Below are 27,288 nucleotides of genomic sequence, written 5' to 3' on the forward strand. Positions count from 1 at the left end.
TAATTGGTTAGGCCTCCGAAATAACATTGTGGCACCAACATCTGTGCGACCTGCGTAAGAAAAACAGAAACAGTCACTTACAAAAACAACAAATATTCTTTTGAAGAAGTTGAGCGGGAGAATGTGTGGTTCTCTGTAGAATAGTAGCAGATACAGGATGAAAGTTTTTAATTTCTTGAAGTGGGGACCATGGCGAATCGTAGCTATTAGTTTCAGTGTAGCGTGTATCGCCGCTGGTGTCTTTCCAGCTTTTCTTTTTTTCTTTTCTTCCCTTCTGCTGGATTAAACCATTTTCATTCTAATTGAATCACACAACGACGGAAGCTTCTGAAATTCTATGAAGGAACAAGTTGCTAATTGTGTTGGAGGAGAGAAAGGAGGCGAAAGCAAAAGGAGGTCAGAGTGAGGAGTGGAGGGAGTTCTGGCTTCGGGCTGGAAGATTTGAAATAGAGAGTTGTTTTTTGCCTGGGAAAAATGTATTCATTAGGAATCTAGGTGAATCACATGACCCCCCCCCCAAATGCTTTGAACGGATCTCCTGCTTTCTGTTTCCCACCGGAGTGGCTGCGTTTCATTGTTCATTCCTCTCCACGTGCTCGTAGCATACTGACGGGCTGCCATCCTGCAAATTACAAGGCGCAGAGAAACCATGACCGTAACTGGAACCTCCCCACCCCCACTCACACGCCTGAAGAAAACCCGTACTTTCAACAGTTTTTTGGAAAGGGGCTGGGGAGGGAGGACGTTTAAAGGCCAAATCTACCGTAGAATGAGAGCCCATTTTCAAGGTTTTTCATGGATCCTTTTGATGCCTTCGGAGGGTTTATTTTCACCGGCACAGCAGAAGGATTGTAGTGAATTTTCAACTATAGAACTAGATTCTAAAAATGACACTGAAGTCTTTTTGTTGTTTTTTTAACCCCCAGCTGTTGTTTTCCTGTAAGAAATGCAGAAATAGGAAGTGCTCCCGACGTGCAGAAAAATGCGTCTGAAAGTGGCTAAAAGGAGGGTCATTAGTAATAATGAAACCCCAGAGGCTTGCAGAAATAAAGCTTTACTGACCGGATGCCCTTATTGGCACTAAAGCATTTCTGGTATCTGCTGTCATGGTTTGGACCCTTCCCAAAATATAGATTATGTAGACCAGTCAACTCTATTCAATTTATAAAAATGAATGACTGTTTACTGTAATGTACTAGAATAATTTCTAATAAGTATAAACAGACCAAGAAATAAATAGTTATGCATTTGTAGCCCCGAGGACAATTATTGTGACCACATTAATTTATTTTTGAGGGATTACATAAACAAAAAAACATTTCCATGGCCTCAGGTCGTTGCTCCATGATGACACATTGCTCTTCTTTTTGCATGTCTCAGTCTGCATACAGGTTTAATGACATGTTTATAAATCTGTAAAAAAAGGCAACCGCACCTGGACCTGTTGAGGATCTGCTGCCGGCGCAACGGAGTGTGACTGAATGGAAATGACCACACGGTCAATTAGAGCCTGTTTATTGCTGCTACACAAACGGCTGCAAATGCCCTCAAATAGACAGATGCTGTGGGAGATAATGAACAAGAACAACAACAACAAACTTAACCAAAATTCACTTCAAGCCCAAGACCCAAACGCTTAATGTTTTGGTCGTGATTTGTCTTTGCATCCATTCGCACATTGTCTCTTCTTCTTTTGTACGATAGCCCGTTTAACTCCTGTTAGATTGCTGGCGTGTGACCTTGTCCCTGCGTTCCTTCCCCAGCATTGCATGCTACTCGGAGGGAGGAAGAGCACCGATGTTCCCCTGGAGGGCTACCTTCTCAGCCCCATTCAGAGGATCTGCAAGTACCCTCTGCTGCTGAAGGTACTGTACGACCCGTGATGATCAAGTGATGACACCAGCTTTGTTCGTTTTTACACCTTGTAGCCTGCTCTACATCTTTAAAAAAAAAACAGCGAAAGTCTGGAATTTTCTTTTCCGATGCATATGACAGAAATTATGAAAAGAAATCCCCCCCTATCCTATCCAGGAGCTTCTGAAGCGCACCCCGAAGAAGCACACCGACTACCCGGCAGTGGAAGAGGCTCTGCAGGCCATGAAGGCTGTCTGCTCCAACATCAACGAGACCAAGAGGCAGATGGAGCAACTGGAGGCTCTGGAGCAGCTGCAGTCGCACATCGAGGGCTGGGAGGTGAGAGCGAGTGGGACGCAGCCTCAGACGGTGCATGTGAGGAGGAGTAGTTGCAAACGGGAGAAGGCGGGAGGTCAATTGTAAAAGCAAAATAGCTGTTGTGAGCTTGAGGAAGGGAAACCCTTGAGAGCTGAAATACGTTTGCAGGGGTTGGTGCTGTGACATTCTGCTCTTAGAGCAACATAATTATGATTTAAATAAGGTGTCTAGGGAAAAAAAGACCCGTACCGCCACTGTCCCCCACTACCTCAAGAGTTACTGCAGCCAAAATCGCTGCTCTGAGCACCGGGGCCACAGACGGGGCTTGGGAGCCGAGCAAAGAGTCCAGTGCATTTTTCACGCCTTCCTCACCCACCACAACAGAGGCCTTGTCCTAGCAGGCACCAAAGGGACAATCCTCCCACACAGGGTGCCAAGGGGGGTGCAGCAGGCACACTGCCCAATCGGAGGAGACCAAGGAAGCAGGGCTCTAGTCCCACATGAACTGGGAGGGTTATTTGAGGGGACCTTTTGAAGGGACATTCTGGGTGTAAACTGAAAGATGGGTGCAACATCCCAGTGCCTTTGCCCCTGGTGATTGGTTATTTAGCTTGGGTACATCGAAGGGGGAATGACCGTACAGGGTACTTTCTGCTTTAGCCACCTCGATGGCACACATCATTTGGATGACCCAAACTCTCACCCCAAGATCCTCCAACCCCCCGCCTCCCTTCCCACTGCAAGATCCTCCAACCCCTAGAGCATTAGTCTCGCTCTCACCCCCCCAGCCACCCACCAGGGTAATCACCTCCAGCTCTAATGGAAGAGGCCGCTAGTAGTGTTGAATCAGGCCCTGACCCATTACCACTGCTCCGATACACACACACACACACAAATACCCTGTCTTTTCTCATTATGAATGAATGAGAACTTAGACGTGCTTCCGAACGTATATTACAAACTTTAAAAGAAGACACACGTGCGTAGAGGTGCCGTCTCCATTGTCATCCACGCAGTCGAGCCAACCCCCCCCCACCTCAGGTTAGACCCCGTCGTTGTGTACCTTGAAGAATGACCTCCTTGAATTCTTGCCGGGTTGAACATCCATCATAAATACATACTCGTGGGATTCAATTATCAACGCTGGAGGAGAGCTGGGGGAGGGGGTGGGGTTAGCCGCCAGGGGGGTTTCCATAGGTCTCCGGTGGACCCATGTCAGGAACATCAAAGTCCAAATCTGATGTTTGCGTGCGGGTGAGTGGTGTTGGGTACCCCACTAGCCAAAAGGGAGGGAGGTTGGTCCGATGCCGGCACATGGGGGGGCATTTAGTTCCGGGTGCTCTGGAGAGAAGTTTGACACGTCTCTGTCTCTTGTTCTTCCTTTTAAGTTAAACTAAATTCTTCACTATTCTTTCGGTTCCTTGATGATTGGGAAACGGCGGCGTCCGCCATTCACAAAAAAGGGAAGGAACACGGGAGCGCCAGCCTGCTCATGTGCGTCCGTGAAAGCGGTTTCTCTTCCTGTTTGGTCGGAAATGTGAAAATGATTTTCTAAAACAAATTATTTTGTTCCTTAAGTTGAGCCACCTTGTGATAAGGTTAGACAACACACTCGGGTCAATCAACACAATTTATCCCAACAGTTTAACAAAGGCTGAAAGGTCCACCGTTCGCTATACTCCATATTTATTTTTGTAAATCTAGTCAGAAGGAGACAGGAAACACGTCACAATACAGAAAATGAGTGTACAGAGTGTGTACTTTTTTGTGGGTTTGCCTCTTGTTGCTTCATAAAGAGTCAAAGGTTATTTTGTCTGTATAGCAGACCACAAACTGCCTTTAATTAAGGAAGACTTGATCACATCCTGTGAGGGCAGTCAGATGCAGATTAACACAACGCTTCAGATTAAACACAGGGGAGTGGACAAGGCCTTCACATAGGCCCTATGCAGGTACAAAGCCTTTGGTTGGGTTTCACTGCAGGGACCAGCACAATACTTTTGCACTTTTCGCACTGTGTCACAAGTCATGTATTTCCTTCCTCTTTGCACGTATGCACATATTACACTCTGCACAGGTGCAGCAGGCGTGTGCCTGTAGCTAGCAAGCATGTGTGTTTACATCCTGAGAGGAGAATGAAATGGCCTTGTTTGTTTGAGAGGAAAGTCTAAGTAGGCCAAAGTGACAGGCTGACACTCGGAAGGCTAAGCTCTGGGGTTAAAACTAGCGAGACGCTAACCGCCCTGGATGTAAACGGTGTGTTTACACTGTCTTATCAGTTAAGATGGAATGAAAAGAAATTGTCCTCAGTGTTAAAGGTCAATTTCATATTGTTTAACCGAGGCTGTGAACTCTTCAAGTTTCATGAGACCGGCAACATGTTTTCCCTGCAACTCCCATATTTAGACTAAAAGTCGTATCAGAGTTTCCACCCTCTGCTCCAATAGTACAAACTTGATCCTTCTGTTGTGTCACTCTTGTTACTGTAACAGTGTCAGAAGCTAATCTCTTTGTCAATCTTTTTATTTCCTTTCAATTGTTCTTCTTCAGGGAACCAACCTGACAGATATCTGCACAAAGTTGCTGCTCCATGGAAATCTCCTGAAAATCTCGGCAGGCAATATCCAAGAACGTGTCTTCTTCCTATTTGACAACCTTTTGGTTTACTGCAAAAGGAAGTCCAGGTGAGAAGGACCCCCCCTAGACCCACAGCAGCAGATCCAAAATAAGCTTTCGAGATGAATTTAAATGAACAAAATACTGGGATAATGTGCACATTGCTGCGTGTGTGGACAGGGGTTTTTGTATTCAAGCCTAAACCACTACGCGTGCCTGCTGCCGCAGCTGCGTCTGCGCCTGTGTTCTTTGCTCACGGTGGATGTTTTCCCCTGCTGAGTGTAACCGCACTGTTGTCTCATTATGCAGGGTTTCTGGAAAGAAGTCCAGCAAGAGGACCAAGTCCATGAACGGGCCCCTGTATGTGTTCAGAGGCAGAATCAACACTGAGGTGATGGAGGTGGAGAACGTGGAAGACGGAACAGGTTCGTGTTTGCCCTGCGCCTCTGCAGAATGTCCATGTGTCAATTCATGCGCCCCACGCTCTTTTTGATCTGTCCACTATGACATCCTGGGTAATGTAAAAAAATAACCTTGTGCATTTACCACTTTCAATTTACTTCAAGGGCTGATTTTATATTTTACGCTTAAGTTCTGAAAACGTTGCTATTTAGCAACGTGCGGTCGGATTGTAATCATATACTTGTTGACAGTTTGGGTGGAGTGTCGCCTTTGCACCTAGTTTCAAACAGGATGCGGCTCGAAACCTCACGTTCCACCTTTTGATGTTGGCTAATCAGTAATGGGTTGAGGCGCAGATACAAAACAAAAGTGCACAGAAAGCGAGCTGAGACATTGTTGTGCCACGACCCATCTACCAGTTTTTCTTGCTGTTGTGGTTTGTTTGCGAGGCATCATGCTGGGCTTCTTGGAAACGTCTTCCCCTCTCTCTTTCTCTCTCTCACATCCTCTTTTTTTCCTTTTTTTCGGTCTCTTCGTGCTGGCCAAAAAGGGATACCGCATAGAAAAACCTGCCGTGTTCTCAGAACTGAGAATACACATACACGAGTGAACTCCAACAACACCGATTAACTGATAAGGTGTAACGCGTGAAATGTGGGTGCAAGTTAGCGGCTGATTTGTCCAGTTTCCTTTTTTACATGACAAAAGGAGTCCCCAGACTGCATAAACGCTCCTACAAAATATCCTCACGTTCACAGACTCCTACGCTTCTCTTCCCTGATTAATGACCCCGTGTACTTATATAAAACTGTAAAGAGAATCCATCTTTTCCATCCCAGCGGGTACAAAGAGAGCAGACGCAGTAGTATGCATCCCTGCAGGAGCCGGTCCCTGTGGGGCCCAAAGTATCCCATCTATATATATGGCCTTTAAACGCCGGACTAATGCACCCCATTACCAGCGGCCATTCATTATTCAGTAGCAGCTCACCTGCAGCTAAATGGATGATACATTTAGAAAGGGAATGGGAAGGATTTTGTCGACTCAGTGGAAAGGCTTGCGTAGTAAATCCAATTAACCTTACTTTATTCACCAAGGAGGTAAATGTTGACTCTGTCCTTTTTTGGTCGCTTAAAGACAACAAGAGGGAAGGAAAAAGCAAAAACCTGGAAGAGTTCATTTACAATTTTCCTTAAATTAGATAATTTGTGTCACCCTCAAGGCCATTCAGATATAGATCAGACATGATGATAATAGATCTTTGTGTTGTTTTAATGGTTTACCACATCTATGTATTAATACGGATCAATTTGTTTTCTTTTTGCCTCGCAGCGGACTATCACAGCAACAACTACACAGTGACGAACGGCTGGAAGATCCACAACACTGCTAAGAACAAGTGGTTTGTCTGCATGGCCAAACACGCGGAGGACAAGCAGAAGTGGCTGGACGCCATCTTGAGGGAACGCGAGCAGAGAGAATGTGAGTGAGGCCTTTTTTTCAAAAGCCATCAATGCCACTTCTGGTTTAAAGGCGTAACGCCCACCAACCACGTTCCACAAGGGAGCAGCTATTGGCCGATTTGACGCTTGCGTTGTGTTAAATGCACTTGCCACCCCCCCCCCCGGTTACGTTTGTCAATGCATGACACCGAGTTGTATCCATTTCAGCGGTTTGTTTTGAGGTGACATGGGGAATTGGCTTGGATTGCACGGAGATTCAGTCCAAAAGAAATACCCTTCATTCCCTGATGGGAGACCGGTAGCCCCCACATCCGCTGCTGTGAGATTAGTAACGCACACTGATATTGTTGTTGCTGCTTCGGACGTCCTTTGGCTCCCACCTGTTCACCACCGGCCATCTGTCTTCGTTACGTTGTGTGAAAGGCTTTAACCAGATTTTGGGCCGGCACACATCAGGTCACCTGATAGCATTGATGGCTAAAAGTCCAAGTTGGATCTCTAAAGTTAACCGTTTGGCTGAAAGTGGCCGCGCGCTCAAACTGTCGGCTTCACGTGCGCGTCAGGCCGAGGGGCCAATCGTCCACACAAACATTTGCATTCTTGTGAATGAGTCTTGATCCCGCGATGAAAGGGTTGCTGAATACGTAAGAGGTAGAAGGAGTGTGCTGCTGCAGCGTGTGGTGTTTCCTTTCAGCCCCCGACGGAAATCGACCTGAGGCGAACAGATGCCAGATCAGTCACAGTTCCCCGTTTCCCCCCACAATCTCGCTCTCTATAACCTGCCCCTCCACCCTCACGCCCCCTGCTCCGTAGAGTGCTTACCTTTCTCTCCACCTCTTTACCAACAGTCTAGACAGCTACTTGATGAAGCTTTATCTCTGCGATAAATCCCCCTCATGCGTTATTTTGTGTTTCTCAACGCGCCTTGTTAGCGTTTATTATCGCTGCGGTCCTGCCCCCCCCCCCCCCCTCCCCTCCCCCCCGCGTGCTGGACATCCTGAAACCCTCCCAGAAGTCCTTCATTGTTCTGCAACCGCTGGGTGGAGGAGGTTGGTCTCGTCACGTGCGGGTCGGATAGTGCAGCTCAAGACAAACTCTGACAGCTGGAACAGGAGCTGAGGGGCCCCGCGCCGCTGGACAGGCCCCGTCTGTTTTTCAATGACACTCATTGTTTAAGTCTGCTCCAGCTGCTGTCGGATGTAATGCAACCCCACCTCCATCACGGGCCTGCCAGTGCAGGAGCCCAAAGAAAATCACTTCTGCCTCCATGTAGGTTTAATAAAGCGGCATATTTTGGAACATATCCATGGCGGCGGCCCTCCCAAGCTGACCTCAGAGGGAAAGGGCCAAGTGCGTGAGAGCAAATGACTAGTCAGCAGTTTGTATTCGCAGGTCACGAAACATCTCAACCCGGGCGAGCGAAGTCATCGGCCGCATTCAAGCCGTGTCGATAAGCGACCTTCGCAAAGATGAGTTTCAATCCCAAAACTTGGAAGTCGAGTCCGGTCGCTCGAAGCGCCTCCAGCAGGGTTACGCGGCTTCGGGGGGGAGGAGTGCAGTGCGACGCAGTTGAGTCGTCCGAGTCAGAAAGCCTCACATTGTGGTTCAGAAGTTCACCAAATCCCAAGATGAGGTTAAGCAGCTCGAACTGTGAAGTTGCTGTAGGGGTTTTACGGGGGGGAAGCAGGCCGCACAATGGACCCTCACATGTAGACACGAATAGAGAAACAACGGTGAACAAACCAACAAAGAAACCAGATCGAGATCGAGCTGCCCCCCTGAACTCCACCTTTTTACTCCCAGAACAACTTGGCCGCGGTGAGATAGCCATCTGGGTTTGTTGCACACATTTGTGGCGGTCCCGAGGCGCCTCCTGCTCTGTTCCAGGCTTCATTCCATCTGCACAATACCAGAACACACCTGGGCCGTCAAGCTAAAGGCCCGTTTGTCTCCTCCAAGCACCGTGACAGCCTTTGCTTTTCGGCTTGGACACACGGAGAGTTCCGTGGAAAACCAATGCCCAGTAATGGGTCTGTTTTTCTCCCATATCTGATCCAGGGAATGGATTCACTGAAACGTTTCCCCTCGTTCCATGAATGGGACGGCAGGGTGGAAGGTCAGGAGGGGGGGGGGGGGGGGCAGATCCTCTTCATCTTTTTTTTTTTTCTTCTCTCGTTTATTTGTAGGTCTGAAACTGGGGATGGAGCGGGATGCCTACGTGATGATTGCGGAGAAGGGGGAGAAGCTCTACCACATGATGATGACCAAGAGCCGGCACCTGATCAAGGATCGACGCAGGAAGCTCAGCATTGTGCCCAAGTGCTTCATGGGAAAGTGAGTTTCTTTGCCTGGTTTCCTCAGGTTCCCAGAATGCGACTGCAATGCGCCGCTGTTCACAAGGGGAGCCTTACAAAGCGCCGTTACGTAAGATCAGCAGGCTTTCAAAAGACCCTCTATCCAGCCTCCCCAGATCCTGGCAAGATGCCTAAACTGCTTTATCCCCACACCCTCTTGTGTGTAATGAGCCCCCCACTCCCCCCGCACCCCTGCGCGCCTCATAGTCTTCTCTCACGGTTCATAGAAAGGCCCCAATTGCTCCCAGCACACTCCTATCACTCACAGACCCAAACTTCCACTAGCAACGGCCCTTTAACCGAGGCCCGACAACGAGGCACCCTTCCCACCCCCCCTCTCCCCCCTCCCCCCCTTATGCCTCCTCAATACGTCAACGCAATGAATAGACAACGAGAGCTTGCTTGAGTTTCCCCAACGCCAGCACGTCCTCCTGAGCAACACCTAGAATGCGGCAAGACTGCGATGGCGACGCCCGGTCTTATTGAGGGAAACCAGGGAAGCGACCCTTAATATCTGCACCACCTCCAACGGAAGCAGACCAGTCATTACGCCTGAATCTGAAATAGTGTGTTCTTTTTCTTTTTGGAGCGGTAAATGCAGTCGGCAATAACACAGTGACCACGGCCAGTTAAATAGCCTGCCTAGTGGCGTTCCTGGAAGGCATGTTTCAGCTTTGTGGCCTCACATGTGTAGTGTATTAAGAGCAATGCTTTATTAATAGCCGTGCCATCCATTTGTGGGACGGAACCGCTGTCCAGGTAGCCGGTTTCCTTTTTTCTCGGGGCCGATGCCTTAGTCGTCAGTCAGTCCCTGCCTCCTTCGCCTTGTCCATGTGGAATGAGAGTAGGTTGTCTGCCTCTTCCTCTCCCACCGTGTTCCCATTCCATCATCGCTCACTTTCCTCACGTTATCGCTCAGCCATTTCCTCCCGCTGAGTGCAGCATGCATTAGCTCTGCGTTTGTCTCTCTGATGTAATTATCAGCGGGCGCAGTTTGACTGCTCATTGCATTAAGCGGAGAGGCCGCCTGGCGGCTTTGATAGCAGCAGGCTTTTTGTATTGGATCGTGGTGTTAAGCGCCTTGGCGCCTTTTCTTGCTGTTTTGTTGATGCCCGTGTTTGCCTAGCATTGTTTTAAAGGATTTTTAAAGTGATGATGTAGCTTGTACTTATTTATTTATTTTTTTCTACATTTTACAAGAGAGCTAAAGCTGGGAGAAAATGGAATTAGAGCTCACTGTTCCATTTCTGGGTTAGCTTTTGTTCCACTGGCTTTTGGTTCTCAGTGGGTTTTCTCAATCTCTGAAGGGGAATACATTTGCCATGTCCCAATTCAATACTTTTTTTTTTCTTTTTTTTTCCAACGTGACAAACTTTCTAACTAGTATGTGTGTGTGTATACTTGTATAGACGTGCACCCTTTTGTCAAACCATGCAATGCACAAAGGAAGTGGAACTGGAACAAAAGGGACCCACAATTATCTTCAAAAACAATCGCACAATGTTTGGGAAAACATACTTTTGGAACTTGTGTGTTGTACATGCTCAATGCGATCAGAACGTAGTGTGGATTTGGGACACAGCATTTTGTCTTTCCCATCCCAGGCGCCCACTAATGTTGCCCCACCTTGCACGCAGACTCACAATCATCAGCGGATCTTCCCACAGATGCATTCTCCCCGTCCTCTTTTCCTCCGTGTGTGGCCGAAATGAACCCGACTCTTCCGTAACATCCCCACGCATACAGACACAGACCCCACCGTCCCCTCGTATTCACCTGTCAATGCCAATTTACCACTGCCGGCTTTAACACGAACACACAGAGAGACAATAAACACTAATAATGAAGGAATGAAAAATGACATTCCTTGTTTACCAATGACGGTGAAATATTCCTTTAGTGCACCCCTTTTAATGACCAGTGGCAGGTCTGCACGATCATACGCACACACTCAGTAATCAAATACATGTAATTAGACTTAACATACACGCACACTGTGTATGCTTTTCATCATCCCATTTCAAGCAACAAGGTGCAACACAACAATACGTCCGTTGCACCTTTGCTGGAGAGCAAATCTACACGTGAGCACAGATTTCTCGTGACACATGCTTCAAAATTGTTCTCATGCTGAGACACACGCAAACTCTGCTTTCTCCAATTCACTTTTCATCATTATCTGGGGAGGAGATTCCACTCGGCAGCATGAAAGACGAAGAAGGGGAGAATGTAATTTTCTCCTTCAAACATTTGTTCAGCGCAAACCGAGCGTGAAGAGAAGGGAGCGGAGATGAAGCGCTTATATTTGGACCGTTAATGCATGTGCAGGGTCGAAGCTCAAGGGATATTTCTGTGGCAAGGAGAAAAAGGAGCAACGTATTCTAAAATGTTCTACGAATATGAGCTGTACATTTACTGCTTGGTTTTGTAAAATGTCTTTCAGACAATCCAAATGGTACAAAGGTGCTCGCGCAGCATCAAGATGTTGCACAAGGCTCTTAGTGGTGAACATCCAGGGCCACCTTCGCCTTAGAAAGGCCATTTCTTCTCCCGTTTGTGCCTACATTTAGAAATCAGAGCTCATGGTGCAACGGATCATAAAACTCCCGATCTAGAAGGCATCGGGGATCATGTCAGATGGAGTCGCACAAAGATTTTATTGATTAATTCAGCTGCCCTGAAGTTAGTAAGCCATTAACAGTTCTAAATGTTGTTTTTTTAACTTACAAAGTCAACATTTTACGACACATGAGAACCATGTAAACACTTTGTTATAATGCTATAATTGACCTTTTCCCAGTAATGATTTCCACTGAACGCTGTTAGCGGTGCTACTGGTCCAGAGCGCATATTTTTTAACACCTTTTTAGTACCTTATTAAACAAATTCCCACTGATTTTTTTCAACTAAGCTTATTTGTGTTAAAAGGTCTTTGCCTGCTGTAATATGACACATTTTTACATTTTACGTCAACAGTTTGGTGACAAGCTTATCCCACAGAACAAGAGAGGTGTGGTATTAGTCATGTTTATTATAAGCCATGAGCACGAGAGGCTTAATGAACGGAAATAAAAGAAACACTAACACGTTCCCAAACAAAATGTAGTGTCATCGTGTGGCTCCCACACAAATTCAAACAATGTAAGAAAAAAAAAAAAAAACCCCAAACTTGCCATCAGCGGGCAGATTACACCTTTGGGAAAGCAGGCCTCATCACATGTGCTGCTTTGTCTTGTTCCCAGTGAGTTTGTGTCGTGGCTGATCGACAGCGGAGAGATCAGCAATCCGGACGAGGGGGTCAACCTGGGACAAGCCTTGTTGGAAAATGGCATCATTCACCACGGTGAGACGAAGCGAAACCCTTTATTCCTTCCTCTCTGCTGGTTAAACCTCATCATAAACATCGTCTTTGGTTCTTTTTATGTTTTTTACTCGCACCTTGAGTGTCTTGCTTTATCATGATTTTAAATTTCTCTGATTCATGTTCTCCTTCTGTAACTGTTTGACTCAAACATTTGTCCCCTACTTCCCATCGGATATTTCTGGAAATGATGTCCGGTTTGCCTCGAGTCTGACCCTCACCGCTCAAGCAGGAAAGTCACAGGGCGACTTTTACATAACACACTGCCGAAGGGAGAGGCACGATTTATACACACACCACCCTCTCAGGAAAATTCTCTGAGACACAAACTCCACATTCCTTAATACCTGCGGAAAATCCCCTGAAATCCTCCCTCAGAGCACGAAGAGGTGCAATGATGACTCCCAGAGCTTTGTGGGTAAACCGTAGAGGGCTCGGGCCCAGCAGGCCCCACTTAGTCGGGGAAAAGGGAACCACACACAGAGTGGCAATGCAAAGCTGTCCATGTTCTCGAGAGAAGGTCGACCTCACTCTTGATCCGCTAAATCACGCTAGTTCGCACTTGAATGTTCTCCCTTTATCCCGCGAAAAAATAATGTTCTCATGTGTTTATAAATTCAGCTGTTGAAACTTTTCTGTGGCTGATTGTGTGCCATATTCTGGCTTTACGAGGACATTTGAAGTCTAGACCGAGAGAAAGCAGCACCTTGTTTGAGCACATGCCAACGTGTTGTGGTGGAAGCAAACTGCCTCTGTCTGTTAGCTTCTCCAACAGGCATCTGTTTGTGTACGTCTCAGTCATTCTCCTTTCCCTTAAGCCTTGTTTTGTTGTTGTTGTTTTTTTAAATTATGGAATCTCTTAAGTGGGGATGCAGCTGTTGGTCGTGTTAAAAATATTTGAGTTGGCTTACCCGACACGGAAAGAAGTCGCGACACAAACTCCTCGCCTCTTGTCTGTACCCCCCCCCCCCCCCCCCCGCCCCCTCCCCCAGAAGTGCGAGGTCAGGAATAGAATACATTGTTGAGTTAATGCTTTGCTCTATTGTCCACTTAACACAATCTCCTTCTGCTGTTGTTTCAGTGTCAGACAAGCACCAGTTCAAGAACGAGCAGGTCCTGTACCGATTCCGCTACGACGACGGCACCTACAAGGCCCGCAGTGAGATGGAGGACATCATGTCCAAGGTAGCTAATGATAGGAATCACCTTCTGGTGATGCAACATGTGAAAGACAAGGAAAGAACATGCAGAAGATTTACCGTAAATTATTGGTTTCACATACACGTTAAGTTCTATAAATAATTCCACAAATAAGTTAATTGTAGAATCATTTTTAAATGTTTCAAATTTCAAAGGAATAGAGGAATAGATGCAACTCCATCAACTGACGCTTTGGTAAATCGTATAAGAACTGCCATCGTGACGTCAGACATTTTGCAATCTACAGTTTTGAAGCTTTGAGGTTTCTTTTTATTATCGCGGTATATGTTCTGTTTTCTTTTGCCATTGACCACCATTTGTTTGCCATACAAAGTAACATGTGAAGGTAAGTTAAGTACAACTTATTGCTGTTTTGATAAAGGGAAGCTAGAGAGCTAGAAATCATAAAGTCATGTTTAACATGTTAAGTAATCAACTCTGTTGTCTTTCCAAAGATACGTTATTGAATGCATTTGTTGGACATCATTTTTAGTACATGCGCATCAACCCTTTTATGTGTGGTTTGGTCCTGTTTTTCAAAGGACATTACGTCTGCTCTCCAACTAAGGCTTTGAAACGTCTACCCTGAAAGGATAACCCAGGGGAAAGTCTTTTTCAGTCATCAGTTGAAGTGTCCCGAGGCGATGCTTGTGCTTGTTTACACAAGGTGTGTTCGCTCCGTGAGTCAGCTCCTGCGCTTTTCTTCTCTCTTAGGGCGTCAGGCTGTACTGCCGCCTGCACAGCCTGCACACGCCTGTCATCAAGTAAGTACCCCCCCCCCCAGCTCCCCGTATGCAAATGGTCCCTCTCTCCAGGTGCACGGATGCATATTCATGAAGGGTTCACATTCAGCCCACGTCAACCTCGCTAAACAAACAGTAGCTCGGCCCCCCCCCCCGTCTGTGCAGGTTCAAGTGCACCTGGTTCAGGTGGACGAGGCCAGGCTTTTGTGACCGGAGGCTTTTTTTGAGGTAGCTCCTTGAAGGATTAGAGATTATGAGCTCATACAGTACACATTCCGCTCTTTTAAGCAAAATCTTGCCATTCTGTCCTTAAACCAAGTCCTTAAACCATGGCCAATATTAGCGTCAACTGTACTTCACAAATATGTTTCCCATACGAAGCTCCCCCGCCGCCCCTTCCTTCCTACTCTTACCCCCCCCCCCCCCCCCCCCTCGCCTCTCTATCTCTCCTCACATCGCTCACCCGCTGATTGAAGGGCCCCCGGGTTCCCATTGCCGCAAACAAAGAGCTTCAGTGGGGGGGGTACAAATCCTATTAACCCACAAAGGCAATCCCGCTGCCCTGGCAGCCAGATACGATGTAAAACGGCCCTGCTTTTTTATAATCCGTCACTAAATTGGCATTGTAAGTAGAAACCATTATTTCTGACGTCGGCATGATGGATGCATTGCCTTTAATGAAGCATAAATGATAACAAACGGGGCCTCTGTTTTATGAAACAGGTTGTGTAATGCAGTGAACGAAACACTAACGATGATAGAATAGATATAAACCTTCTCAAATCGTTGACTGTCACGGGCTGTAGAAGACAATGGCTTCTCGGATGCAGAAAATCATGAATCAGCAAACGACGCCCTGAGGCCTCAATCTGTGCGCTTCTCGTCCACATCTGAATGCGTCGGTTTACAATGCGGGGCGCTCCCTTGCAGCCACACCCAAAATGTCTTACTCACAGCAGAAGATTAAGACATTCAAACATACGACTCATTGGACAGGCCTGTGAGACACCCGGCGAGTCACACGCCCTCGGCGGCGCTTCCTGTTTCACGTTTTAACGCGCCAAGCGGTCCTCAGCTGGTGCTCGTGTAAACTCCCAAAAGCTCGGAGGTTAGAAAAAGAAAAGGGCAGTAAGTCGCTGTTCCCCCGGAAGGGTTAAGAGAAGAGTAGAACAAAAGGGTCGACAGATGAGGACTGTGTGGTGCTCTGCCTGCTGATGGATTTTCTCTTAAATAGGAGGCAATGTTCTTACCTCCTATTTAAGAAACACCTTCTTCAGCGTTGATGCTGTTGACCACAAAGAGGCCACAAGCTGTTTTTCCATAATTGTACTGTAAAACACATTTTGTCATTACCATTTTGTTATTTAATTTTGCTCCTTTCTAGGGACAGAGACCACCACCTGAAAACCTTCAAATCTGTGGTGCCCGCCAGCAAACTGGTCGACTGGCTGCTCTTGCAGGTAATATCAGTTAAATGTATTAAATCTAAGCACACTCAATACTAAACAAGGCAACAACGGTGCGTAACACGACGAGGACTCTTTTTCCAGGTTGAGTGTATATACATTTTCACAGTTGAATCCATTGCATATGACACTAGTCACCCAAAAATGAATCAAAAGGAAAGACCATTTGCCTATTTTCAATGAACTGAAAAAGCAAAAACAAGGATCTGATCCGATCTCTCATTGTCTTTTATATAAGTCACCTTGCATTGATCCTCACCCCTGGTAACACAGAGAAGCTCAGGTGCTGCAGGCTGTTGCGTACAAACATATCGGCGTAACTGACCAACTGCACGCGTCACTGATTTGGTTTCCCAGGGAGACTGCTCGACCAGAGAGGACGCGGTGACGCTGGGCGTGGGGCTCTGCAACAACGGCTTCATGCACCACGGTTGGTACAGTTCTCTTATCTCAGATGTGCATTAAGACAATTCTCTTCACGTTATTTCAGCATGAGATTACTGGTGCTCAATGAAACTTGATTATAGCCAAAAATTAAACAAATTTCCCCAGAGGGCTTTACAGTCTGTATACATGCAACTTCCTCTGTCCCGTTCCTTCACATCGGCACAGGAAAAACATCAGGGCGAAAAGACCTTTTGGACCCTTGGAACAAATATTTGGAACAAAATATTTAAAAAGTGAACTTGCACACCTGCTCCAGCAAAGTCTCGGTGACTCCACTGACCACGTTGCAGCCGCCTTTCCCAGCGTGTTGTGTAAACAGCATTAGCAGCGTACCCTAACCAGAGCTGTTTGACCTAACCACATGGCTGTCTGGGTTGTTCCATTGAACCAGGACCGCTGGTTGAGGTCTTAAATTGAAACATCCAGCTGTAAATGTGTTATGTGTAAAACGAGACCCACTTAAAAGAAGCACTGAATGGTGGAGTACGGAGAAAGTAACATGAAGACATCACTTCCTGGTGTATATAGTGACTCATACAGGACAGAAATCTATGATGAAGAAGTTGAGGTCTTCTGATGTGAATGGACGTGGTTTGATTTGGGAAGGATCCTTTAAGTACTGCACAGTTGTCATTGTAGTGAATTATTTTATTGCAGGTTACACAGGCACACTTTATAGGCAGCTTATTGAAATGTCCTAGAGCTCTTGGTTCTAGTGATAATGAACAGTACCAAGGCTTAAATGTAGACCAAATCTCTGCTGAGGGGTCCGTCCCGCTCATTTAAACACGAGGAACGGCTCACAGGAAGTTTCACAGTGACTTTGTCCTCACTTTCAGATCCTCACACATTTGCCTTTTTCCCTCTAGCATCTGTTTGAAGGTGTCACCTGTACTCCCTCCGCTCTGCTCTTCTTCAGGGTCACAGACTGCAGGGCTTACTCAGCACAGCCGCTCTCTCTTCACCTGGTGAAGGGATCGGACCTGCTCTCCTTTTATCATTCTGCCTTAGTCTTCCTTGACTCGGTTTTCATGTTATGAGGTTACTGGTGGGAGGACCCCTGAAGATGGATAACAATTCATCTGTCCTTACCTGCTTACATCATTCATCTACCCCATTTAGCCAATTTCCTTGACAACAATTAAATTCACAAGTAATACCAATAATGAAAGTAGCAGTAAGTGAAGATTTCAGCAGATTTGTTCGTATCTATGTAATTCACATTTATTAATGGGGAAACGATACATAATTATTACGTTCAAGTGCTCCTCTAAAAAGTTGACTAAATATTCAAACAGTGAGCCTTTGCACTGTTTTCGGGATGTTCTGGCATTGTCATAATGCCTGTATGTGTGTGATTAGGTTTTTTTTGTTCACCCGAGGGTGCCAGATGTTTGCCAAATATCTCTACAGCTGTGTGGATTCACCTCTGAGTTGCCTTTGCTAGCATCACACACCTTACTGTAGGGAGATTTGGGCTCGCGTGACACAAACCAGGTCAATATGTTGCCTCCCACATCGCGGCTTTGGTCCAGGTGTGACTATCACATGTCACTGTCATTATCGGCGCGCTCGCACCTGTTGCTCCGGTGGCAGCGGCCGGCGACCTGACAGGGCAATAAATCCTCACAAAGTGTAACCATGGGCCTCATGTCAGTGGATTATATCCTTATCAAAGAAAAACGTGAACGAATGAAGGTTGTTTTGGTTGGAGCTCAAACTGCAGTGACTGGAGAAGAGCCCCAGGTGTCGGCCCAACGCTGGGACCACTAAGCCCACTGTTCCTTTTGTCCTCCGGAGGGTTCCTTCCCTCAGCCGGCTACAACCCAGATGTGTCGTGGCTCCAGATGTTCCCGCTAGCTTCATTAGCTAATGAGCTTGTCTGCGTGAAGATGTCCACATATTGAAGTGGCGGTTTCATGGGCAAACACTCTGTGACCTGCAAACAGCGTTCGAGCCGTCCCGCTTCCTGTTTAGTGCAAAGTCCATTTTTTAACAAGAGCATCAATTTAGCCGGTTTGAGCACAAATACACTTTGCATTTTGAACACACATGCATTAATGCATGGTTAAAGCTCATGCTAAATGCATTTTTGGACCTTTCATGAGAACAACTGTTTATTTTTTTCCCCTCCTTAGTCTTGGAGAAGAGCGAGTTCAAAGACGAGTCCCAGTTCTTCCGTTTCTATGCGGACGAGGAGATGGAGGGAACCAGCACCAAGAGCAAGCAGCTCCAGCGCAATGACTTCAAACTCATCGAAAACATCTTGGCCAAGTCCCTGGTGGTGAGCTGATACCCGGGCACACACACATACACACACACACACACACACACACACACACACACGCATGAATGAATCCTTTTATTTGTTTCTTTTAGGGGAAATCCCTGTTCAAAATGGGAATCATTAAAAAACAAAAGAACCTATCCACATACACTCACCGGCCACTTTATTAGGTACCCCATGCTAGTAACGGGTTGGACCCCCTTTTGCCTTCAGAACTGCCTCAATTCTTCGTGGCATAGATTCAACAAGGTGCTGGAAGCATTCCTCAGGGAGTTTGGTCCATATTGACATGATGGCATCACACAGTTGCCGCAGATTTGTCGGCTGCACATCCATGATGCGAATCTCCCGTTCCACCACATCCCAAAGATGCTCTATTGGATTGAGATCTGGTGATTGTGGAGGCCATTTGAGTACAGCGAACTCATTGTCATGTTCAAGAAACCAGTCTGAGATGATTCCAGCTTTATGACATGGCGCATTATCCTGCTGAAAGTAGCCATCAGAAGTTGGGTACATTGTGGTCATAAAGGGATGGACATGGTCAGCAACAATACTCAGGTAGGCTGTGGCGTTGCAACGATGCTCAATTGGTACCAAGGGGCCCAAAGAGTGCCAAGAAAATATTCCCCACACCATGACACCACCACCACCAGCCTGAACCGTTGATACAAGGCAGGATGGATCCATGCTTTCATGTTGTAGACGCCAAATTCTGACCCTACCATCCGAATGTCGCAGCAGAAATCGAGACTCATCAGACCAGGCAACGTTTTTCCAATCTTCTATTGTCCAATTTCGATGAGCTTGTGCAAATTGTAGCCTCAGTTTCCTGTTCTTAGCTGAAAGGAGTGGCACCCGGTGTGGTCTTCTGCTGCTGTAGCCCATCTGCCTCAAAGTTGGACGTACTGTGCGTTCAGAGATGCTCTTATGCCCACCTTGGTTGTAACGGGTGGTTATTTGAGTCACTGTTGCCCTTCTATCAGCTCGAACCAGTCTGGCCATTCTCCTCTGACCTCTGGCATCAACAAGGCATTTCCGCCCACAGAACTGCCGCTCACTGGATGTTTTTTCTTTTTCGGACCATTCTCTGTAAACCCTAGAGATGGTTGTGCGTGAAAATCCCAGTAGATTAGCAGTTTCTGAAATACTCAGACCAGCCCTTCTGGCACCAACAATCATCCCACGTTCAAAGTCACTCAAATCACCTTTCTTCCCCATACTGATGCTCGGTTTGAACTGCAGGAGATTGTCTTGACAATGTCTACATGCCTAAATGCACTGAGTTGCCGTCATGTGATTGGCTGCTTAGAAATTAAGTGTTAACGAGCAGTTGGACAGGTGTACCTAATAAAGTGGCCGGTGAGTGTATATGTGGTTATGAGTCACTCATTCATGCATACATGCTCACACACATGCAGGATGTGTGTGTGTACACACATACAATTTAACAGGGCCGCATTGTACTTTGCAACTAATTGAACTAAAATACTGGCATCTACTGTGTGTGCGCTCTCTCCGATCAGACCAGCCAGATGTAATTGCCCCACTCCATCCTGCCCCGTGGGAACGGGGGTTGCTTTGATGAAAATAAACACCTTTTGAATTGGCTCTGATCCGCATGAATCTTAATGAGTGTTGTCTTGTGCCACCTGGGACCAGGTCCCTTTAGAGATTAATAGAACGAGAGGTGACAGCAGTTGATCATTGCGGTCAGAATTACCATACGCTTGTCTTCATTTGAGGATTTTAAAGTAAAACTGATGAGATGTTTAAGATGCTTGAGGTGTACTAAGATTGGTGGAGTGGATCAAAGCTGCCCTGTTGGGTGGAGAAGATATCTTTTTGTGAGACAACCATTGACTAACCAGTGACAGCAAAGTCTCTGGATTTTTTTGAAAAATATTTACATGTGGTTGAAAGCTTCTACGGTATCATGTATCACCTTTTCAGTTTCATAGAGGCCAGCTTCGAGATAGAGGATTGAGTGAAGTAGTAGCAAGTATCTCCCAAAACTTAAAGTGCAGCACAAATGGTTTCCAGAGGCTGTGTTTATTTAAGTCCATTCTCACTGGGGAAAACCTAGAAGCATCACTAGATCCCTTTCTATGTGACAGCAGCAAGTCTGCTCTCTATCTGGCCTCCCATAAGAAGTGGAAGAGCCCCCCTTCCTTGATTAGCCCAGCTAATCCTCCCCTCCCCGCTATTATTGAAGTGAAGGGCAGGAACTCTTTATTTACCACAGCCATCTCCTGTGATGTAACCGCAGAGATCCCCATCTTATCAGGGCCGTGCAGCAGGAAGATGGCCCCGGCAGCTTACCTAATGGAGGCGTGCTAATGTGTTGGGTGATGACAGCGTTCGACTAAGCCTCGCCTCACCGGGGAATACAAAGTGAGATGCAGGCAGAGAACATCATCAGGAGAAAGACACCTGACACGCAACGCAAATAACCGATTGGAAATCTGCCATAATGTCCATGTTGTGGTAGTTTGTGTATATGAGCATCTTTTTAAAAAACATTTTATTTCTTTTTTTTAGACAAAGCTTCAGTGAGTCCTCAGATGAAACTGGGTCATTTTATCAACAGCATGCACAGTCAGATGTACAAACGGCAAGCCCGATGTGAAAAAACCCCCAGAGGGGCAACGAATATGAATGTATACTGTATGTCATGACAATTATTTTTCCACTCACTCACTCGTGATGCTGAACACAGTGAAAGACATTTCAAGACGGACAACCAGTCCCCCGCGTAAATGTGGCAGTAATTAGTTGATTTTCCATGCACTAGATTCACCCTGAGGAAGAAGACTACGGCTTTGAGATCGAGGAGAAAAACAAGGCCATTGTGGTGAAGTCTGTCACCAGGGGTTCACATGCTGAGGTAATGGCCAACACACACACACACACAGTGCATATCCTTCCCGCCCTGGGGCATTAGTTCCAGTAGGTAATGGCTGTCTACTGTTTTGACGGCTGCTGTCAGTCTGCTTCCGTTTTGCTTCTCAATGGCTTCGTTCCGATTGGCTGTAATACCATTAGACATGCTTCACAAAAAGATCACACACACACTCAATCTTTAGTATTTGCAGTTTTTTTATTGTAGCTGATGAATTTACAACCAGCATGATTGTTGAGTCTGTTTTAGTAATATTGTGATGTTCAGGGTCTGCCTGTAAAAATGGGATTTGTCATATCTGTGGCTACTCTGTCAGTGGTGACAGAATGTCCATTCTTTTTCTCTGATTTTCCCCTTGGCTGCATGACAACCAGCACTTTGTTTTTTTTGGACCGCAGCAAATCTGACCAGCAGCCAAACCTGCGTCCCATTTGGACAGTCTTTTCTGGCATCTTCCTACTTGAAAACGCCTGTTTGTGCATTCTTTCCTACAGATCCAGGGATTGGGAAACCCTTTTCTTTCCTTGCAGTCTTTGAATTTATCGAAATTCCCATTTTGTGACTGGTCTTGAAGTTCAACTATCCTCATCCCTTTCTGTTGTTTAACGCGTTGCAGTTGTTTCCCACACTGCTGAAGTCATAATCTGGGCAATCATTTCCCTCTGCATGTCCCACACTCCTCTCCACTTCCCTCTGTCTCCTCTTAATCTGTTATTCATTCCCCATCTCATTCGTTCCCCCAAAATAACAGGATTGCTGGTTGTGACACGGCCCTGCGTGCCAACAGGGTGAATGAAGCTCAGCTGATTCCCATGAGGGCTCTGAAAAGGGCTGATGGACACATACAGGGCTCTTTCACTATATGATGCTGTTCTAGCAAATCACATGCAGACAGGCACCCGTGCTGTACACACAGACACATCCTTCCTACAGCCAGCCCAGGGGCCGGGGGGGGTTGGGCCCAGCTCAGCCAAGACCACCCCACCGGATCTGTGCCCAGGAGCCTGGACTCACAACACAAAGAGGCAGCATTATTGCTTACAATGTGACTAGAGATGTGCAACATGACTTCATGCAGGCTGTGTCGCTGTCATTTGGAAATGGGGGTTTACAGAGCCATCCATGTAGCTAAGGGATGCTTGACACGTGAGCATGGATGTGTGCAGTGGCTCCATAAGGCAGCATCTCTGTATTCATGTCAAGTCACCCTTCAATCTGGAATATAAAATGTATGCAGTGTAGAGTGCACCTTAATCATATCCAGTAGCCAATCCCTATATACTTTATAGAATTATAATAATGGATTATCACAAGCATACATGGCAAAACTGAACAGGCTGCGAAAATATTGATCGGATTTTCCTTTTTTAATATTTTGGTTCTGTCTGTCGTGTCCTCAGAGGCACATGTACTAGACTTTGACTTCTTTCTGGGTTCAGTGAGGTCAATACTTTGGTGATTCTCTCTGTCTCTGAGCTCAATGCGGCACACATTTTGGAGGATCGTGGCCACCTGAAGTTCTTGCTGTGCAGTGGGGCTTTAGAGGGAGCTGGAAGCAGGCTGCCGGCTAAAAATAACCACCATTGTGCGTCCCGTCTGTGCGTCTGTCCGTGCAGATGGCCGGCCTGCAGGTGGGGAGGAAGATCTTCACCATCAACGAGGACCTGCTGTTCCTCAGGCCCTTCCCGGAGGTGGAGACCATGATCAGCCAGGCCTTCTGCATTCGACGCTCCCTGAGGCTGCTGGTCGCCACCAAGGCCAAGGAGTGAGGAACCGCACACTCGCTCAAAAGATGCACGCACGCACACACACACACACAGAACTCTGGACTCACTGGTCCGACTGGTCTTTTCTCTTCCAGGATTGTGAAGATCCCTGATAACCCAGACAGCCTCTCCTTCAGACTCTGTGGCTCCGCCCCTCCGCATGTCCACGCCGTCAAGAAAGGTTAGTGACTTCATTTGACAAATGGGAATAACAAGCACGATGAAAGATGATATAATTGAAGCTAACAATAGCAATGATTTTACTTTCTTATCTCTCAAATCCACGTATTAGTTACATACCTTGTTTACTCAGCTCACAATAAATTAGACAACAAACACTATACTGTGAACACATTTGTAGGAGTTTTACCTTGTTATTGCAGACTTTTGGTGTCAAAAAGACAAGTGAATTCTGGGGGGGAAACATGAGGTAACTCTAGCCTCCAACCACCTGTTACTTTCTGCTTTTAGTGAGCCTCCATTAGGTTTTTATGGCCACCTGTCTGCCAGACAGGCTGCTGACAGGATTTAAACCCCTAATAGACTCTGCTTTTAATACTTGCTCACACGTTGCTCTGTGATCAAAACAAAGAGTTAAGAAGAGTAAATCGATCCCACGCGTTTGTTCTAATTCCTCCCGCTGTGTCCCAACAACCAGAAGTTTTCACCAACTACTCATAATAGAAACAAGAGTGAGACATGACCAGTTCAATGAAAGATGAATGCAAATGTGTAAACAAGACGAGGACACACACAAACACTGCAGGGAGTCAACGCATCCAAGGAATGCAGCCTTGTGGTTTTCCTTTGCTTTATTAAGGTTGGGGGACTCCTCTGCTTCCTCTTGGCCCCCGTTCTCTCCCCTCTCCTCTCTTTTCCATCCTCTTGTATCACTTCTCTGCTAAATCAGTTCCTAAACCAGTCCCCCAGTGTGATATCATGCATGGCCCAGAGTTGGGTGATTATTGCAGACTGCAGCGTGGCTATTTTTAGGGCGGAGAGGAAGGTGTTGATTGGACTTCCAGGCGGCGAAGCCGTTAGTAGCTTTGGGGCGGCGTGTTGCGGCATTGAACTGAGTCCTTTTTTATTTTCCCCAGAGAAGCCAAATGTTTGATGTGCTTGTGAATTGAGGCTAGACCCAGAGATCATATCAAATGAACTAGATTTAACAAACTGTAAAATACATTTTCTCTCTCCTAGATCCAGGAAACGCGTGTAGAGGACTTTGAACTCCTCTCCATTGTGCCTGAAACCACCTTGTGACCTCTGACCTCTGTTCCTGTTTCAACACTGCAGGTTGGGAGGCGGCGGGGTCTGGTCTTCAGCCCGGACAAGTCGTCCTGAAGGTCAACGGCAACAACGTCAACCACAGTGACTACCAAGAGGCCCTGGAGCACTTTGCGGCGCAGCACACGCACCAGGACCCACCCCAAGTGGTGAGGAGACGCGTGAAAACAAACAAGGACACTCAATTTTTTCTTTATCGTCGCAGCTTTTGCAGAGTTTGCATCGAGAGTGTTTAAATAAATAGAAGCGTGTGGGTTTGAAAGGGAACCCGGGTCTTCCTTCCAAACGCGGGACAACCAGAACAACAGTGACCCAGACCCTCCTGCCCAGAGACGGAAAATAAAATAGCTCCAATGTGTGTTCCTAAAAAGAAAACAGAAATGTATCGTACCTCCTGGATTCTTTTCTAATCTTCATCTCTGTGTGATACCATGAGTGGCGTCTTGCGCAAGCGCCCCAACAATGGGTGGCCAAGTGATCAAAGCCATAAATCACCGGCTGACAGGTGGTTCGCTGCAGGCCACTTAAAGCAACGGTTGAACCTTTCTCAGCTGTAGGTACAATTACCAGAGAGAGAAGGTAGCCCAGAGCAACACATCAACAACCAAGTCCCACTCCTCCTGCTGCTGAAATTCCTTTCATTTCATTTGTTTACTGAGCAAACCCTGTTTGAGGTTGTTTTATTAGGGAGCCTTGTTTGCCGACTGGTTGCAGTAACTGTATGCTGTGTAGATTTAGGTGTAAATGTGGCTAACCCTAAATACCTTGTGAGGTATCTGAAAACACTTCAGATTCTTGCTGTGTATTAAATACGCCTACATCTACAGCTTTGTTTAAAAAAATACCCACAACGGTAGTTGATTGTAATAAAACCTCATTATCTGTCTTCCATGGTCCCCTCCCTTGATCTCACCTATACCTCACCTTGACCTTTATTAAAGTAATACCATGTTTTCCCCAGTGTCAGTGGGTGTATCGTACCTTTGAGGACGTGGAGGAGCTCCAAAGAGAGAGGGGGGCAGACGAGAAGGAGGAGAGCCCCTTCAGTCCATATCCAGCGGAGAACGGTTTGGACCCCGAGGGGGAGAACGGCACCAATGGAACAGGTGAAAAACAACGTTCTGTTTTTGTCCTAAATCTTGGGAGTAACACGATCCTGTGTTGTTTTGACAAACTTTATCATTCGATGAGAAAACTTTTGACTTACTAATAAATACTAAATGTTTTTCTTGAATCTCTTTTGAGTTTAAATACTGACGTTGGAAAGCTGTGCTCCACAGACCACCGGCTGGGCAGACTCTCTCTCTGTGATGAGTTGCCACTTGTCAGCATGACGGTAGATAACGTCCACCTGGAGCACGGCGTCGTATACGAGTACGTCAGCACTGCTGGCATCAAGAGCCACGTCCTGGAGAAGATGGTGGAGCCAAAGGGCTGCTTCAGCCTCACCGCCAAGGTAGTCCATGTTCTCATCTCAGCTGCTAAATTGTCCCATCTCATGCATCATTAAATATCACGACTTGGCCGGTCACCAGTTAGCAGGGTCACTGATAGTTGTTCAACCTGCAAGACATCCACAGGTTCTGAAAGCAACAAAAGACCTAGTGGTTTGAGGTGTTAGTAATGGAAAACACAGATGGCTGCAGGACGCTTGGAGTGTTGTTTTGGACTCTGTATTATATTAAAGTAAATCAAGTTCATCAACTGTAGGACTGATCCATCTCCACTATTGTCTTGTATCTCCACAGATCCTGGAGGCGTTCTCTGGCGACGACAGCCTCTTTGTTCGCAACTGCAGCCAGCTCATCTCCCAGAGTGACCGAGTAGTGACCATGCCTCAGTACGAGTTCAGACAAATCTGTGACAGCAAATTGGAAAGTATCCGACAGCGCATCGGCAGCTACAAGCAGGTACGAACACATGATTCTGTGTTCACTTGTGACATGAAATCCTCAGTTGAAAGACCAACATTAGAAGTGCCGCATTGTGCCCTCACTAAACGAAGCCTGTGTCCCCAGTTTGTCCTGGAGCTGAAGAACAAGGCGTGGCCCTCCTTCAGGCAGGCCGGTGTGCGCCCTCACCCACTGGGCTGCATGGACTTTGTTCCCACCAACTGCCACGTCAACTTGATGCAGGTGTCCTACCCCAAAAGCACTACCTCGGCTGGCAGGACCTTCAGCATCCGCTTTGGGCGCAAGAACTCCCTGTTTGGTCTGGATCTCGACCAAGGTAGATGGTGGTACACACACACGTTCTAAGTATCTATGGGCTTCTCCCAGATCCAGCCTCTCTCTGATAACACAGCCCAACACACTTCACACCGGGGATAATGTTGACTAATTGCCGTCCGTGACCATTCAAACCACTCAGCTCAGAGAAAGTAATGTCGAGCCCAGCCTCCCACAGTAGCCATAAGGTCTCAACAATTCCCATAGTAAATCAGATGAGTGGTTGGCCCTTAAGACTCCATCAGCCCCCGGCAGTACCCGCGTTATTGTCAGTGAAGTGAATGAATGATGTCAGGAGAGACGTTGCCTCCAGGCAGCATAGGAATTCGTGCCATTCACTCAACGCTGCTGCTGCTGCTGCTTGGGTCAAAGCGGGAGAGGAAATGGAATGTCGGCAAAGAATACTTTCAGGAAGAGGGTAAAACGTCAAGAAAGAAGTGTCCATAAAGAAAGAAAGAAGTACCCTGTCCTCTGGCCCAACTTGATTTTTAGCTTCGCAACTCTCCTCTCAGCTCCCGCCGGCTCCCCTAAAGGAAGTAAAGGAGACGAGGCTCCTTCTGGCTAATCTAATAAGAGCTCTGTATATGAATATAA

At 46.7% G+C, this 27,288-nt stretch overlaps 1 protein-coding gene across 2 annotated transcripts in view; it reads left to right on the forward strand.

Annotated features, from left to right (window-relative positions):
* prex1 (phosphatidylinositol-3,4,5-trisphosphate-dependent Rac exchange factor 1) overlaps window positions 1–27,288 on the forward strand; it is a 59,182-nt gene that overhangs the window by 17,621 nt on the left and 14,273 nt on the right. For both annotated transcript variants that reach the window (XM_037480972.2, XM_037480973.2), the window contains exons 5-24: window positions 1,764–1,865; window positions 2,032–2,193; window positions 4,723–4,856; window positions 5,098–5,213; window positions 6,523–6,672; window positions 8,840–8,987; window positions 12,250–12,350; window positions 13,450–13,553; window positions 14,283–14,332; window positions 15,696–15,771; window positions 16,135–16,207; window positions 18,363–18,508; window positions 21,306–21,398; window positions 23,030–23,178; window positions 23,275–23,360; window positions 24,476–24,615; window positions 25,428–25,572; window positions 25,747–25,922; window positions 26,215–26,376; window positions 26,485–26,695. In XM_037480972.2, the coding sequence (XP_037336869.2) occupies window positions 1,764–1,865; window positions 2,032–2,193; window positions 4,723–4,856; window positions 5,098–5,213; window positions 6,523–6,672; window positions 8,840–8,987; window positions 12,250–12,350; window positions 13,450–13,553; window positions 14,283–14,332; window positions 15,696–15,771; window positions 16,135–16,207; window positions 18,363–18,508; window positions 21,306–21,398; window positions 23,030–23,178; window positions 23,275–23,360; window positions 24,476–24,615; window positions 25,428–25,572; window positions 25,747–25,922; window positions 26,215–26,376; window positions 26,485–26,695 (2,524 nt within the window). The remainder of the gene's footprint in view (window positions 1–1,763; window positions 1,866–2,031; window positions 2,194–4,722; window positions 4,857–5,097; window positions 5,214–6,522; window positions 6,673–8,839; window positions 8,988–12,249; window positions 12,351–13,449; window positions 13,554–14,282; window positions 14,333–15,695; window positions 15,772–16,134; window positions 16,208–18,362; window positions 18,509–21,305; window positions 21,399–23,029; window positions 23,179–23,274; window positions 23,361–24,475; window positions 24,616–25,427; window positions 25,573–25,746; window positions 25,923–26,214; window positions 26,377–26,484; window positions 26,696–27,288) is intronic.

This window comes from Pungitius pungitius, chromosome 1, assembly GCF_949316345.1.
Source record: "Pungitius pungitius chromosome 1, fPunPun2.1, whole genome shotgun sequence".
Lineage (NCBI taxonomy): Eukaryota > Metazoa > Chordata > Actinopteri > Perciformes > Gasterosteidae > Pungitius > Pungitius pungitius.